The sequence below is a fragment of the Phyllostomus discolor genome, chromosome 1 (assembly GCF_004126475.2).
Source record: "Phyllostomus discolor isolate MPI-MPIP mPhyDis1 chromosome 1, mPhyDis1.pri.v3, whole genome shotgun sequence".
Taxonomy (NCBI): Eukaryota; Metazoa; Chordata; class Mammalia; order Chiroptera; family Phyllostomidae; genus Phyllostomus; species Phyllostomus discolor.
In genome coordinates this window covers 81,658,476-81,672,370 of record NC_040903.2, presented here as the reverse complement: position 1 = coordinate 81,672,370, position 13,895 = coordinate 81,658,476, and the positions used below count along the sequence as shown (strand labels likewise).

The 13,895-nt window shown below is 36.9% G+C and overlaps 1 protein-coding gene and 1 pseudogene across 1 annotated transcript in view; one reads left to right on the top strand and one right to left on the bottom strand.

Moving 5' to 3' along the window:
• Positions 1-1,523: 1,523 nt before the first annotated feature.
• Positions 1,524-13,895, top strand: part of RRH (retinal pigment epithelium-derived rhodopsin homolog) — a 16,965-nt gene continuing 4,593 nt past the window's right edge. The window contains exons 1-5 of the mRNA XM_028507765.2: positions 1,524-2,686; positions 9,339-9,529; positions 11,452-11,551; positions 12,256-12,409; positions 13,482-13,650. Of these exons, the coding sequence (XP_028363566.2) occupies positions 2,551-2,686; positions 9,339-9,529; positions 11,452-11,551; positions 12,256-12,409; positions 13,482-13,650 (750 nt within the window). The 5' untranslated portion in view covers positions 1,524-2,550. The remainder of the gene's footprint in view (positions 2,687-9,338; positions 9,530-11,451; positions 11,552-12,255; positions 12,410-13,481; positions 13,651-13,895) is intronic.
• On the bottom strand, positions 7,997-8,115 carry LOC114493564 (annotated as a pseudogene).

Below are 13,895 nucleotides of genomic sequence, written 5' to 3'. Positions count from 1 at the left end.
AAATAATAACATTCCCACACTTTTTTTTTTACATTTAAAAAAATGTCTTAAAATGTCTATAATAGAAGTAGTGTATATGTCAGTAGACAAACCACTTAGAGATTTCACCTTGTTCTTAGGTGTATCTTGTGGTCATTGGCGACCTTTAATCTTTTATTTTCACATCTTATATTTTCTTCCCTATGTAGTTCTTTGTGGGTTTCCTTTGGGGCATTTAGTTTTGAATCAAGTTCACATATTCAGGGAGCTTAACATCAGTGAATATGGTACTGTGGTATCACTGAGTTCCATTGTAAAAGATATTTTGATTATTCACATTAAATCTTTTGAGTTAACTGAATTAACATGCTGATTGCTTACATCATGTTAAAATGCATTTGTTGCTATCACAATTAAACAGTTTAATGGAATATAAGCCATATTTCCCCATATTCCTGAAAATTTGAGAAGAGCTATAAAAGGAAGATTGACTAGGCCACTGAAGTTTACAAAATTGAAGAATCGTGAGCTAATGTAAACATTTTGATATGAAATAGGTCTATTTCTTAGTATTCTAAGCCTCATCCCAATACACCTTTTCTGTTTCACTCATGAAGGAAGCATGAAAAAGTACTTTGAATATACCTATCTACAGCAAATAGGTGGCCATCTTTGGAATTACTCAGTTTTTATAAATAGAAGTAATTATTTCTGGGAAATTTAAATGGATGTAACAGCTAGATATAGTCCATTACAGAAAAGGAAAGGACTAGACTAAAACAGTTGAAAATGTTTTGTTTCCTGCATATTGAATATGAAAAAGGTTTAAAACCTAACAAGGATTTTAAAAGGGACAGTTCCACTTAAATATGTCTATTATTTAAGTGTTGAAAATATTTTGTTACTGGACTACTGTTCAAATTTACTACTATTGATACTGTCAAGTATTTATATTTATTAAAAATTTGACTTCTGGTAGCTCTTAAGATCTGGGACAGGTCACCCAATCTAGGTCAACTGCTTCAGTTTATAAATAGCTAAGAGAATTGAGGCAAAAATCTCTTGGGCCCCTTCCTGCTGTGCCATTCTAAGGCATACAAGATTAAATTGAGTGGGGAAATGTAGCCCTCTAGTGGTCATCATGCTTATACTGGTGTGTCTAGCATATTTATAAAATTTAATCTTTTCCCCATTTCTATTTAGTCCCCTTATAACCACCTCCCCTCAGCAATCACCACACTGTTGTCCATGAGTCCTTTTTCCTTTTTAATCCACCCTTCTACCCCTTAACCTACCCCACCCTTAGCTGTCATCCTGCTCTCCATCTATGAGTCTGTCTCTATTTTGCTTGTTCAGTTCATTAGATTCCACATGTGAGTGAAATCATATGGTATTTGTCTTTCTTTGACTGGCTTATTTCACTCAGCATAATGTTCTCCAAGTCCATCCATCCTGTTACAATGGGTAAGATTTTCTTTTTTATGGCCGAGTAGTAGTCCATTGTATAAATGCCCCATAGTTTTATCCACTCATCTACTGATGGACACTTGGGCTGCTCCCAGTATCTTGGTGATTGTAAATGCTGCAAGCATCTAGCATTTTTGTAAAGTTACTGATTTTAAGAAATTGTTGAATCAGATTTTAGTAATATATGGCATAAAAATGGGGAAAATGGTGTTGGGGATATTGCTCTCTAATAAATGTTAGTGTTAGATTGTAACCCACTTACATAACCTACTTTTTGAGTTATAACAACATAGTCCAGAGTAATAGAATTGCCCTGTATTTTACAGGATGAATGATTGAATCCAGGCACTTGGCTGATGTATGTTGTGATTATTATCAGATAATTGTGCATATTAAGTATAGGATAAACAAGGTGGATGGTGAAGTAGATCATGCTATATCCATATTATGAACCACATAGCTATTAATAAGTTAGACTTAGGTTTGTAGACCTGGAGTTTATGATATGGCTTTAGAGGAAAATGTTACAGAATAATTTTATGTATTCATATATCCATTTTTGCTCAAAAGGAAGTGGAAGAAACCTCAAACCATTGTATAAACATGTCTGTATAAGCAAAGATAATCAATCAGGGTATAAACCAAATAATATTATTACCTTTAGGGGCATGAGATTTGGAAAGATGGGGGCAGATTACTTTTTTGTCTCTTTTAAATTGTTAAGGCAAAACTTTAAACCCAAAACTACTAATAGTTTTAGAGGACTAGGTCTGGCTCTTAGTTTCAGAACTGATGACCAGCAGAAAACAGTTGAATCAGCTTGAGTTTGTCTATTGTTTCAATGGATGTTCACACTTGATAATCTCCTTAGGTATGTAAGATTGATGCTCAAGTTGGTTAGAATGTGTGGTTTGGTATTTCTCTTTACTTTGCTAGTAAGCTTTTCCCTTGCTCTGGGAATTAGTTCCTTTCCTCTTTAGTCCGGGCACATTTGTTAAGGGAGGGCCCTAATGAAAAGGCTATTCTCTGAGGTCTTGAAGTGGAAATGATTGGTTCTGAAAATTCTTCAGTGGCATTTTCAACAATTATAATTATTGAAGGCTTATGAAGGCTGTCTCAATATCTTCATCCAAAATGCTCCAGAATAATTTAGGCAACAGTTCAGGCTCTCAAAATGAAGATGGCTCTGTCTTTTCACAGGCTGAACACAATATTGTTGCAACTTACTTGATTATGGCAGGTATGGATGTTTATTTTCTGTTAACGGTCTTTTTGCGTTCAAGTGGGCATAGAAAGCAGGGGTTTTCAGCATAAGGCAGTAGAAAAAGCATGGGTTCAGAGATAATGTTTCAGTCTCCACAATGATGGCAAACCTGAAGTCACTTATCCTTTCTGCGTTGGGGTGCTCAAGTGATTAAGGCTGATGATACCCGCTCTGTTTTCTGGCTGTGAAGACCAAATAAGAGAATGCAGGTGAGGCAATAAATGAAAGCACTGTTAATGGTGGTTAATGCCACGCATTACTTTGAATCTTGATGCACAATGTGAGAGCAGTGAAGTGGGGCTGAGAAAAGTTTATAAAATTAGTAATTCTTTTATAATCCATATAATTGGTTAATACATTGTTAATTTTTTATTGGGGAAGACTGCACCATGACAAAATGCATTTTTATGTCATTTACATACTTTTTGTAGTTTTACATACTTTTTGTAGTTTTATCCTTGGTGGTGGAGTCTAGTTAAGATTGAAAAGTCCTGGAGAGAAAATTGGTATCATAAAAAGAGAGAGCAGAGTGTATTGGCAGTCACTGAGGATGGAGTTGGAAAATTCAGCCCCTTCCAGAGTGCTGTATTGAACAGGGCTTGAGCTTTGGAGTTCATCTTTTAGTATCTCTGCAATAGTGAGCAATTTCTTTCACCTCCTTGTCCTTTTATTCTCTTATCTGTTCAATAGGGGTAAAAGTAAGCTACTTGTTATGATTCTCATGGAGTGACATTTACTGACATAAATACACAAATGACACATACAGTAGGTGTTGGACAAATATTTGTCCTCCCCCCATAACACACATTCACTGACGCGTATATTGGATTAAGATAAAGAAAGGATGGGGGAAATGACAATAGCTCTCTGCTTTTCTTTATTCACAGGTTGAATTGTGGTATAAATTTTATGTTGGCCAGTCACCATATTTCCAACTGCTCATTAATGCATTTTAGCCATAACTTATTTTTGGATTGATTTAAACAAATTTTCAAATATGTTCACAAGCAGAGTGAAGAGTAAAACAAATCATACTGTATCTAGTTTATTTCTTATAATTTTTAGTTTCCCTGTAATTCACAATTAGAATGTTATTTCTGTGCTAGATTATATTTCCTGAGTTAATTTTTGTAAATTTTAACAACATGCTAACTCATTCATTTGAATACTTCTGTATGATAAGCACTGGACAAGTTCTTTTGATTTTTTTTCTGTATGAGAAAACAGTATGCCACATAAAGAGAAAATCATATTACAATTACATAGAAATACTTTGTATACAAAACTTTTGGTTTAGTTTTTCTTTTTGTAGATGACCAAGAAAAGCTATCACTTTTGATGTAGTTACAGAAATAGTGTGCGAAGAAAATTTCCTGTTAAGAAAGTGTTCTATACAGTTCTTACCTCTGCAGCATTCATAGTGATAATGTTACTGCTGTGAGTCCGATGACTGCGGCTGCCACTGCCACCACCTCACTACTGCCGCGGCTACTAGTGCCACCATTTGAATAGTTGGTGTATACCGAGCACTGTTCTAAATACACGTATAGCATAGCTCATCCTTACACTAATTCAGTAAGTGAATTTGTTTTACTTCCCCCTTTATACAGATGGGGAGTTTAGGTAATTTGCCCAACACACAAGTCTGCTAAGTAGTTAGATCAGGGTTTACACTCAGACATTTTGGTTTTCGAGCCCTCACATACAACCACAGCAGTATTATCAAGGGGTATCATGAATATTTGTTTGGGTTTTGGTAGATGAGCTGAAGTGAGCATATCTAACCTCTTTATGCTTTTGTTCAAACATTTATTATTCTTAAGTTCCCCTAATTTTCACCTTCAACAAACATGTGAACTTCCCAAATACAAAATTATGAGGAAAAATACTCAGTTAAAACATTTATTTCATTTGTTACTTTTACTAAGAGCCTACTTAGATTTTTTAATTTTTAATTTACCATTTCTCTTAGATTTTAGCTCTTACAAACTTTTACTAACTTCAGCAATATCTCTACAGCCGGGGGCACGAGGTATGATGAATGGAGGATCTGAAATTCAGTATGAATTCAGCCAATTCTGGGACACCAATGACACTGAGTTTCTTCACCTGCAAGGCAAAGAGTCAGATCTAAGACAGAAAACTTGACTAGGGTGATATGACCTGTGAGGCTTCTCAATTACTTGAAAGCCAGCCCCACTTCCTCTCTGGATAGCCACACCTTGCTGTGTGTGGGTGCCGGAGGAAGAACTCAGATTTGGACATGTTGAGGCTTGAGTAACATTGAAATAGTCCTATGACCTTACACACATAGATACCTCAAAAATATTTAGTGACACTTAAATGAAAAGGGATATGGAACTGGAGCTTGGCTTGGGGCTGGAGAGTAACAGAAGAGCTTGTAGGATGATAGTGTATGAAGTCTGTCCAAAAAGTATCCAATATGAAAAATAGAGACATTTCTTGAAGAAGATATAAGAAACATTGTACACAGGACAATGACACCTCCGTCCCCTCAAAATAGGCACCTTGGGACCTCACACAGTTCTCCCAACTGCCACCAGCTGCCCTGTTGTATTTTCCTGAATCTCTTAACAGTCTCAAGTCTCCACCCTATACAAGGTGATTTTAATTTTGGGAAAAGCCAGAAGTCACAGGGCACCAAATCTGGGCTGTAGCAGGACTGAGTCACCTGGGTGATTTGATGTTTCACCAAAAAACTCTGCATGAGATGTGATGCATGAGCAGGCGTGTTGTCATGATGAAGCTGCCAGTCACAAGCTGCCCCTAGCTGCCGACTTCTGAAGCAACCAAACAGTTTCCATGGAGGAATGTTCAACTCTAATGCAAAATTTGATGCAGTTTCATTGCTATACTCACTCAGGGATTTTGAATGTGACAGCCACATAGGGCACATGCTCACTGGCATCTACCTCCCCCAATGATGAGTATAGTGAAGTCATTATTGTTCTCATATGCATATTCTAGTCCACTCTCCTTGCCTGCCAGGTTACATCAATGTCACACAAACTGTTCTTGTTATGTTAACAACCATTGGACTTTTTCCAGACATCTCATATGACAGTTGAGGCTTGAGAAGGATACTATAAAGAAAGATTCTCAGGCCTTTGAAAGGAGGAGGAGGAGGAAGTTAAGCTGCCAAAAGTAATGGAAGAGTCCTACATATATCCTAAAAATCAGCAGGGCTGGTATGAAAGGCAAGTGAAGAATTTAAAGGACTGTGATTAACAGTGATGACATTACAACCAGTCTTGCCCTGGCCAGTTGGTTGGAGCATTGTCCCATACACCAAAATTTGTAGATTCAATCCCTGATCAGGGTGCATATCTAGATTTCGGGTTTGATCCCTGGGGCACGTATGGAAGGCATCCGATCTATGTTTCTTTCTGTCTCTCAACTCAATAAACATATCCTTGGGTGAGGATTAAAAGGAAGGACACATGGACAAAGCCAAAGAGGGTTGGTTTGAGGGTGGGAGGTGGGGGTTGGTGGGGTGTGGGATGAGCGTGGTGGGGTGAAAATGGAGACGACTGTACTTGAACAACAATAAAAAAAAGTGCCAGTCTTTGGTGCTGATTTATGCAATTGGCAGATTCTTTAATGTTTTAATTTTCTTATTTCTATTTTACAGAAGGGCTGTGAAGATATGAAACTAGTTTTAGGGACAGCTAGAGCTCTTCAAATTGATGAATTAAAATGGATTTACTATGTTTAAATTTTTATTTTATTTAATTTTTTAACAGCTAACATTTTGATTTACCTATTTCCACTCTTTGTGCAAAAAAATTTAATATAGTTAAAACCATACAGTATACACATCATATATGCTTCTTTTTACATTTGATTTTATATCATAAGCATTTCCCTGTTAGACAATGCTATGTGAAAATACTTTTAACCAGTATAAGAGTCCCTTGCATGGCTATTCCACAATTTATTTAACCTCTCTAATCTTGAGCATTTAATCTATTTCTTTAATATAAACAGGGCTGTGATGAATGTCTTTGTGAAGGAAAAATGGTCTTTTGCTCTTTATTTTTAGGGTTACTAATATATGTATATTTATTGTAAATTATTTAAACATTACAGAAATGTATAATTTAGCACAGCATTTTAAAATAGTGGGTTGAGCAATATACTTGGAATATATTTGGAAGCAACTGACATTTTTTATCACACACAAAAATACCAAACATAAAGAAAAGTAGGGAAAATAGTATCATGAATTACCACATACTCATCACCTGGATATATACTTTTTGCTTTTTCTTCACTTTTAAGGTTTACATGGACTAAAGGTCACCCCTTTTTGTGTGTCCTGTGATTAGACAAACGCATAGTCATGTTACCACTACCACGATCAAGTTGACATTCTGTCGCCCCCAAATTTCCTCATTCTTCTGCTCTGTTGTGAACCCTTTTGCCACCCCAATCCCTGGCAAGCATTCATCTGCTTCCTATTATTTTTTTCTTTTTGCCTTCTCTAGAGTGTCATGTAGATGGAATCAGCAGGCCCACGACTAGCGTGAGACATGGGATGTGCCTACAGCACAAAACGTAAGGAGGTAGCACTCTCAGGTCTGACCCTACGGAGCACTGCTCTGCCCACCCACCTTGCCTCAGCCTGCTCCTTCTCACCCAAGGAATCAGACAGTGTGCAACACTGGGGTGGGGCTTCTTCAGCGCAACATAATGCATTAGAGAGTAACATGTGATGTTAGATTTAATAATGGTTTATTTGTTTTTATTGCTGAGTATTATTCTTTGTACCCCCCTTTTCAAATGCACTCATCAGTTAACAGACATTTAGGTTATTTCAACTTGCTGGCCATCATGAATAAAGCTTCTGTGAACACCCATGTGCACTATCAAATTTTTGTATGGTTGTATGTTCTCATTTATCTTTCTTTTTGGTACTGCTTGGTTATTTTTTAATTGTATTTTTCCATTACTTTTTAACCCCCTTATATTCCTTTCTCCCCTGCAATCACCACACTGCTGTCCATGTTCACAAGTCCTTTTTCCTCTTTGCTCCACCCCTTAACCTTCTCCCCAATAGCTGTCACCCTGCTCTGTATGAGTCTGTCTCTGTTTTGCCTATTTGTTCAGTTTGTTCATTAGATTCCACATATAAGTGAAATCATATGATATTTGTCTTTTTTACGGCCGAGTAGTATTCCATTGTGTACATGTCCTATAGTTGTTTCATCTACTCATCTACTGATGGACACTTGGGCTGCTTCCATATCTTGATGACTGTAAAAAAGCATAAAGCACCTAGTATTCCCAGGTGGTCTCCCATCCAAGTACTAACCAAGGCTGACCCTGGTTAGCTTCTAAGATCAGACAAGGTCTGGTGCATTCAGGATGGTAAGGCATTATACTCATTTGAGTATATACCTAGGAGTGGGATTGTTGTGTCAAATGGTAATGGTATGCTTAACTTTATGGGAAGCTGCCAAAGTGTTTTCCAGAGTGCCTGTACCAGCTGGTATTCCTACCAGCTATATATGACAGCTTGAATTACTCTGCATCCTCAGGAGCTCTTGGTATTGCCAACTTTAAAAAAAAACACATAGTAGGTGTGTCCATCACTTAGATTTAACAATCCACTTGAAGTTTAATATTTTAAAGTAAATTATCATGCCATCCTACCTTTAAAAATTTCAGTATGTATGTCTAAAATATAAAGATATTTCCCTACATAACCACAATATCATTATTATGTCTAACAAGTACAACAATAATTTCTTAATATCGTCTGAAACCCAGTCATATTCAAGTTCCCCCAGTTGTCATTAAATGTCTTAATGTGCTCAGTCTGAAAACACGAACTAGGGTATAACATGTCAGAGTGTGCTTCATGTGGAAAGGGTAGGCACTGTTTCTTAGAAAGTTGTTTACGTGGGACTTTTTTTTTTAATGTGGGACTTTTTTTAAACATAATTTTTTATTTTTCAATTTCAGTTAACATACAATATTATATTAGTTTCAGTATGCAATATAGTGATTAGACTTTTATATAACCCAGAAAGTGATCACCCCAATCAATCTAGTACCCACCTGACACCATACCCCTATGCTATACTGTACATCCCCATGACTATTTTCTAACTACCAATTTGTATTCCTTAATCCTTCCCCTGTTTTTACTCATTCATCAAACCATTGGATGGTTGCCTGTTCCATATGGCAACCATCCAATGTTCTCTGTATCCATGAGTTTGTTTTGTTTGTTCATTTTTTTTAAGATTCTTCATAATAAGTGAAATCATGTGGTATTTGTCTTTCTCTGTCTGACTTATTTCACTCAGTTTAATACCCTGTAGGTCCATTGATGTTGCAAATGATGAGATTTCATTCTTTTACAGCTGATTCAAATTCACATTCCATTGTATATATGCATCACTTCTTATTTATTCACTCACCTTCTGATGGACACTTAGGTTGTTTCCATATCTTGGCTGTTGTAAATAATGCTGTAATGAATATATATATGTATATATATATGCATAAAAGGGGCTTAAATGTTTAATTTTGACACTACTTTTAAACATTTTAAACATAAAATAAACAAAATATATAATATTTTTGTGTATGTTTTCAGGTACGATAAGTATTCTCAGCAACATCATAGTTCTGAGCATCTTCATCAAGTTCAAAGAGCTTCAGACACCCACAGGTGCAGTTATCATTAACCTGGCTGTCACAGATATAGGGGTCAGTAGCATTGGCTACCCCATGTCTGCTGCTTCCGATCTGCATGGAAGTTGGAAATTTGGATATGCGGGGTGTCAGGTATTGGAGATCTTTGGAATGGAATCTTAATAAAGTAGATTAAAGCGTTAGGAATTTAAACGTCTAAAAAAATTCCATGGTTTTAATAAAATAAGATCATACAAGATACTAGTTATGGTGCTCTTATGAAAAACAGTTTCAGGAGTGATTGAGAAATGTATTCTTTAATATGAGAAATGAAATTACTAGCCATATTTATATATTTTTTAAATTTCCCCAACCCAAAGGAAAAAAAACAAATTAAAAATTAACATTCAACTAAAGAACAAAAGCAAATACTTGTATCTTCAAGTGAAAACTTGCACATTGCAAATTGAAAAACAAATACCATGCTTTTATTTGAAACAATAAATATTAATGACATATCATAATATCCAAATAAGATAGTGAAGCTGTCTACCATATTATTGATTTTTTTTTTTTTTTGGTATGGGAAGTCCTCCATGAGAATTGCTGTTAAATATATCTACTATTATTTTTACTGACAACAAAATAAATTAATATTAATTTTCATCAAGATAGGCAAATAAGACTCTTGGCCTGATTTTTTAAAAGTTTACTATATTAACTATAAAATTGTAAAGAGTAAAATGAGACTAACAGAGAAAATGAATACCCATCTGTGCACCAGCCAGTTTTATCAAATCTTAATGCTTTTCCATGTGTGCTTCAGGTTGTTTTTCTCTTCAAAGATATAAAAATTTACAGATGCTGTTGAAGGTCAGTGCATACCATTCTGATCTTGCTCCTTTTTCTCCCATGAATGTTTTTCTGTCTTACTACATAAGATAGAAAATGTTTACGTACATTTCTGTGTACATAAACTAAATACTGGTTGAATGTTTTAAATTTTGCATAAATCGTATATTGTCTGCATTATACAACTTTCATTAGTCAATAGTTTTGAGGGTGAGCCATGTTGATGCATGTAGCTGTAAGTCATTAATTTCATGAACATACCTCAACATGCTTACTCATTTTTCTGTTATTGAGCATTTCTTCCCAATGCTTTTCTCTCATTAAAAAAAAGGCTTCACTGAATGTTCTTATATATGCCTCTTACAATACGTGAGGGTTTCTTTAGACACGTTGCTTAGGGGAGGGTAGTTGGGTTGTAAAAAATATTCATCTTCAAACTTATCAGATGTGGCCAAATTGCTCTCCAAAATGGTGATGCCATTTATAAGAGCTTCTGTTACTTCACATTCTCCCCAGGGCTTTGGACTGTCAGACTTTGAATTTTTTAATCATTTTGATAGGTGTATTTTGGTGTCTATAATGTTCACTTCTTTGAATATGTAATGTGGTATATATAGTTTTATGTCATAAACATTCAGATTTCTTCTTGTATGAATAGCCTCTTTTTCTGGTTGTCTTTTCCCATTATTAAATTGTCTACCTTCTGAACACTAATCTTTTGTTGGTTACGTGCACTATACCTAACTTATGGTTTGAATTTGCACTCTAGAGTATGTTGTATAGAAGTTTTATTTTGTCTTTAAATGTTAAAAAAGATTATTTTAATTAATGAAGTCTAAAACACTTTTCATAAATGCCTTTTTTAAACCAGTTACAATTTGACAATGGAAGATGTATTTTAAAATTAGTACAAAGGAGCAGAGGGGGCAATAATGGTGGAAAGAAGGGGAAGGGGCCAGATGAAGCACATGTATGAATGGCCCACAGACACGGACAACAGGGTGGGAATTGACAGTGGGATGGGGGTGGGTGGGATGGGTGGAGGAGGGCAAAGGGGAAAAACTGGGACAATTATAATAGAAAAACAAAAAAAGATTTAATAAAAATCGGCATAATAAAAAACATTTAATGCATTTAAAATATATTCTCGCAATGGGATAAAAATGTAAATGTCTCTTGGAAGGTGTGTAGAGTGGTGGATTCTGTACAATTTTGGTTTTCAGATTTATGCTGGCTTGAATATCTTTTTCGGAATGGCAAGTATTGGCTTACTCACGGTCGTGGCCTTGGATCGATACCTGACCATTTGCCGACCTGATGCAGGTGCAGTGCTTTTCTCCGCTTTCTCAATGAATCCTTTTCTTGCCTAAGTGCCCCTTCACACACAGCCACTTTCAAGTGTGAATATAATGGCTGCAGTTGCCGTCAGCTCCATTTCTCCGATGATCTTTGTTCAAAAGTTTAAATGACTTCCTATTATAGTTAGAATAAAATTCAAATTTCCTAAGAGCTCCAGAGCCCAGCTGCTTTTCTAGCTTTGACTAGCGTCCCCTCACTTTGGGGTCCTGGCCAACCCTTCTCCCAATTTTGGGACTTTGTAGATGCTGTTTCCTTAGGTCTAGAAAGTGCTTCTCTCAGCTTATCCTCTGGGTGATCTGTTAATCCTTGTGTATAGGCTTTTTTTATTTGAAGATTTTATTTATTTATTTTTAGAGAGGGGAAGGGAGGGAGAAAAAGGGAGAGAAATATTAATGTGTGCTTGCCTCTTGTGCACCCCTACTTGGGACCTGGCCCACAACCCAGGCATGTGCCCTGACTGGAAATTGAACCTGCGACACTTTGATTTGCAGGCTGGCACTCAATCCACTGAGCCACACCAGCCAGGGCTGTGCAAGGGCTTTGAGTGAGCTAAGGTGCTCTGTAAACAATCTACTGATAATGATTTTTAAATAATCAGTTAAAACAAAGTGAAGATATGAATTGCATTACTGGCAAATGATGTGACTATTTCATATGTTTGTTAACAGGAAGAAGAGCGACCACACACACTTACCTCAGCATGATCCTGGGGGCCTGGGTCAATGGCCTCTTCTGGGCTTTGATGCCTATCATAGGGTGGGCTAGTTACGCCCCCGATCCTACGGGTGCTACCTGTACCATAAACTGGCGGAAAAATGATGTGTAAGGGACACTTTTACATTTGATAATCAAATGCTTTTGATGTAGACATGTTCTCACCATTTCAAATTTAAGCTCACATCAAATGTTTTCCGTACAGAGTGTTGAAGAGCTTCCTTGGTACGGGTGATGTGATTCCAGCATTGAATTATGCTTGTTTGCAAGTAAAGGCCGTCCAGCACCCCTTGCCCTGATTAGCCTATCCCTTCATCTCTCTCCTCTGGCAGCAAAGGAGATACAGAGCACCCTTTGGCATCTGCACCTCAGAGGGAGAATCTGCGAGGCATAAGGGGTGTTGGTATTGCTAGACTGCACGCAGCTCGGGCAAAAGCCAGGGTTGGCTCCTTCCTGTCTTTTCAAAATGATCCAGTGATAAAGCACCTTCTGAGAATTATGCAGCAAAAGCACTGTCCCTGCAAGGATTTGCTTGCTAGTTAGTGATGCTTTTCTATATTTACTAAGGAAAAGAGGATAATTTAGTTTCTTAAAGAAAATGAAAGCTTACTCAGAAAAACAAAGTTTCTAACTCTAAAACTAAATCTAAAACCTTTTGTGTAAAAGGTGGACAAATACACATTTTAAGTTTTACAGGCAAGACTATGCCTATTACAACATTCCACTGCCTGTGCAAGCAGCCATGGACAGGATCTAAAGGGGTGTCCAGCCTGTGGCATGGGCTGCTTGTGGCCCAGCACAAAATCATAAATTTACTTAAAACTTTTTTTTGCTCATCAGGTTTCATTAGTGTTTGTGTATTTAATGTGTGGCCTAAAACAACTCTTCTTCTTCCAGTGTGGCCCAGAGATGCCAAGAGTTTGGACACTTCTGTCAGAATGTGGGCCCAACAAAACTTTATTTACAAACATAGATGACAGGCTGGCTTTGGCCCGGAGGCCACAGTTTGCCAACCCCTAGACCAAATGGACTGAGAGTCAAATACACTTCCTAGGCCAACGAATAATATAATGGCTGCTGGACAGTGCCAGTATTGTTTCCAATAATAATCCTGCTCCCTCCCCTCGATTTAGTACATTAAACAAGCAGTCGTTTAATGACTCCCTTTTCTTACTTTCAGATCTTTTGTTTCCTTCACCATGACAGTCATTGCGATAAATTTTCTTGTGCCCTTGACAGTGATGTCCTACTGCTATTACCATGTTGCTCGATCCATTGCATGTCGCACTGCTGGAAACTGCACTGACTTCCTTAGCAGAGACTGGTCAGACCAGGTAGCCGTAACGAAGGTAAGGTACTAACATCCTTGAAATGCATAGTAATCATTATGCTAAGTGAAACAAGCCAGGCAGTGAAAGACAAATACCACATGATATCACCTTTAACAGGAATCTAAACAACAAAACAAAACAAAACAAAAAACTAGCAAAATATAACCAAAGACACTGAAATAGGGGATAGTCTGACAGTGGCCAGAGGGGAGAGAAGAGGGAATTTCAGGGGGGAATGGGTAGGGATTACAGGAACAAATTTG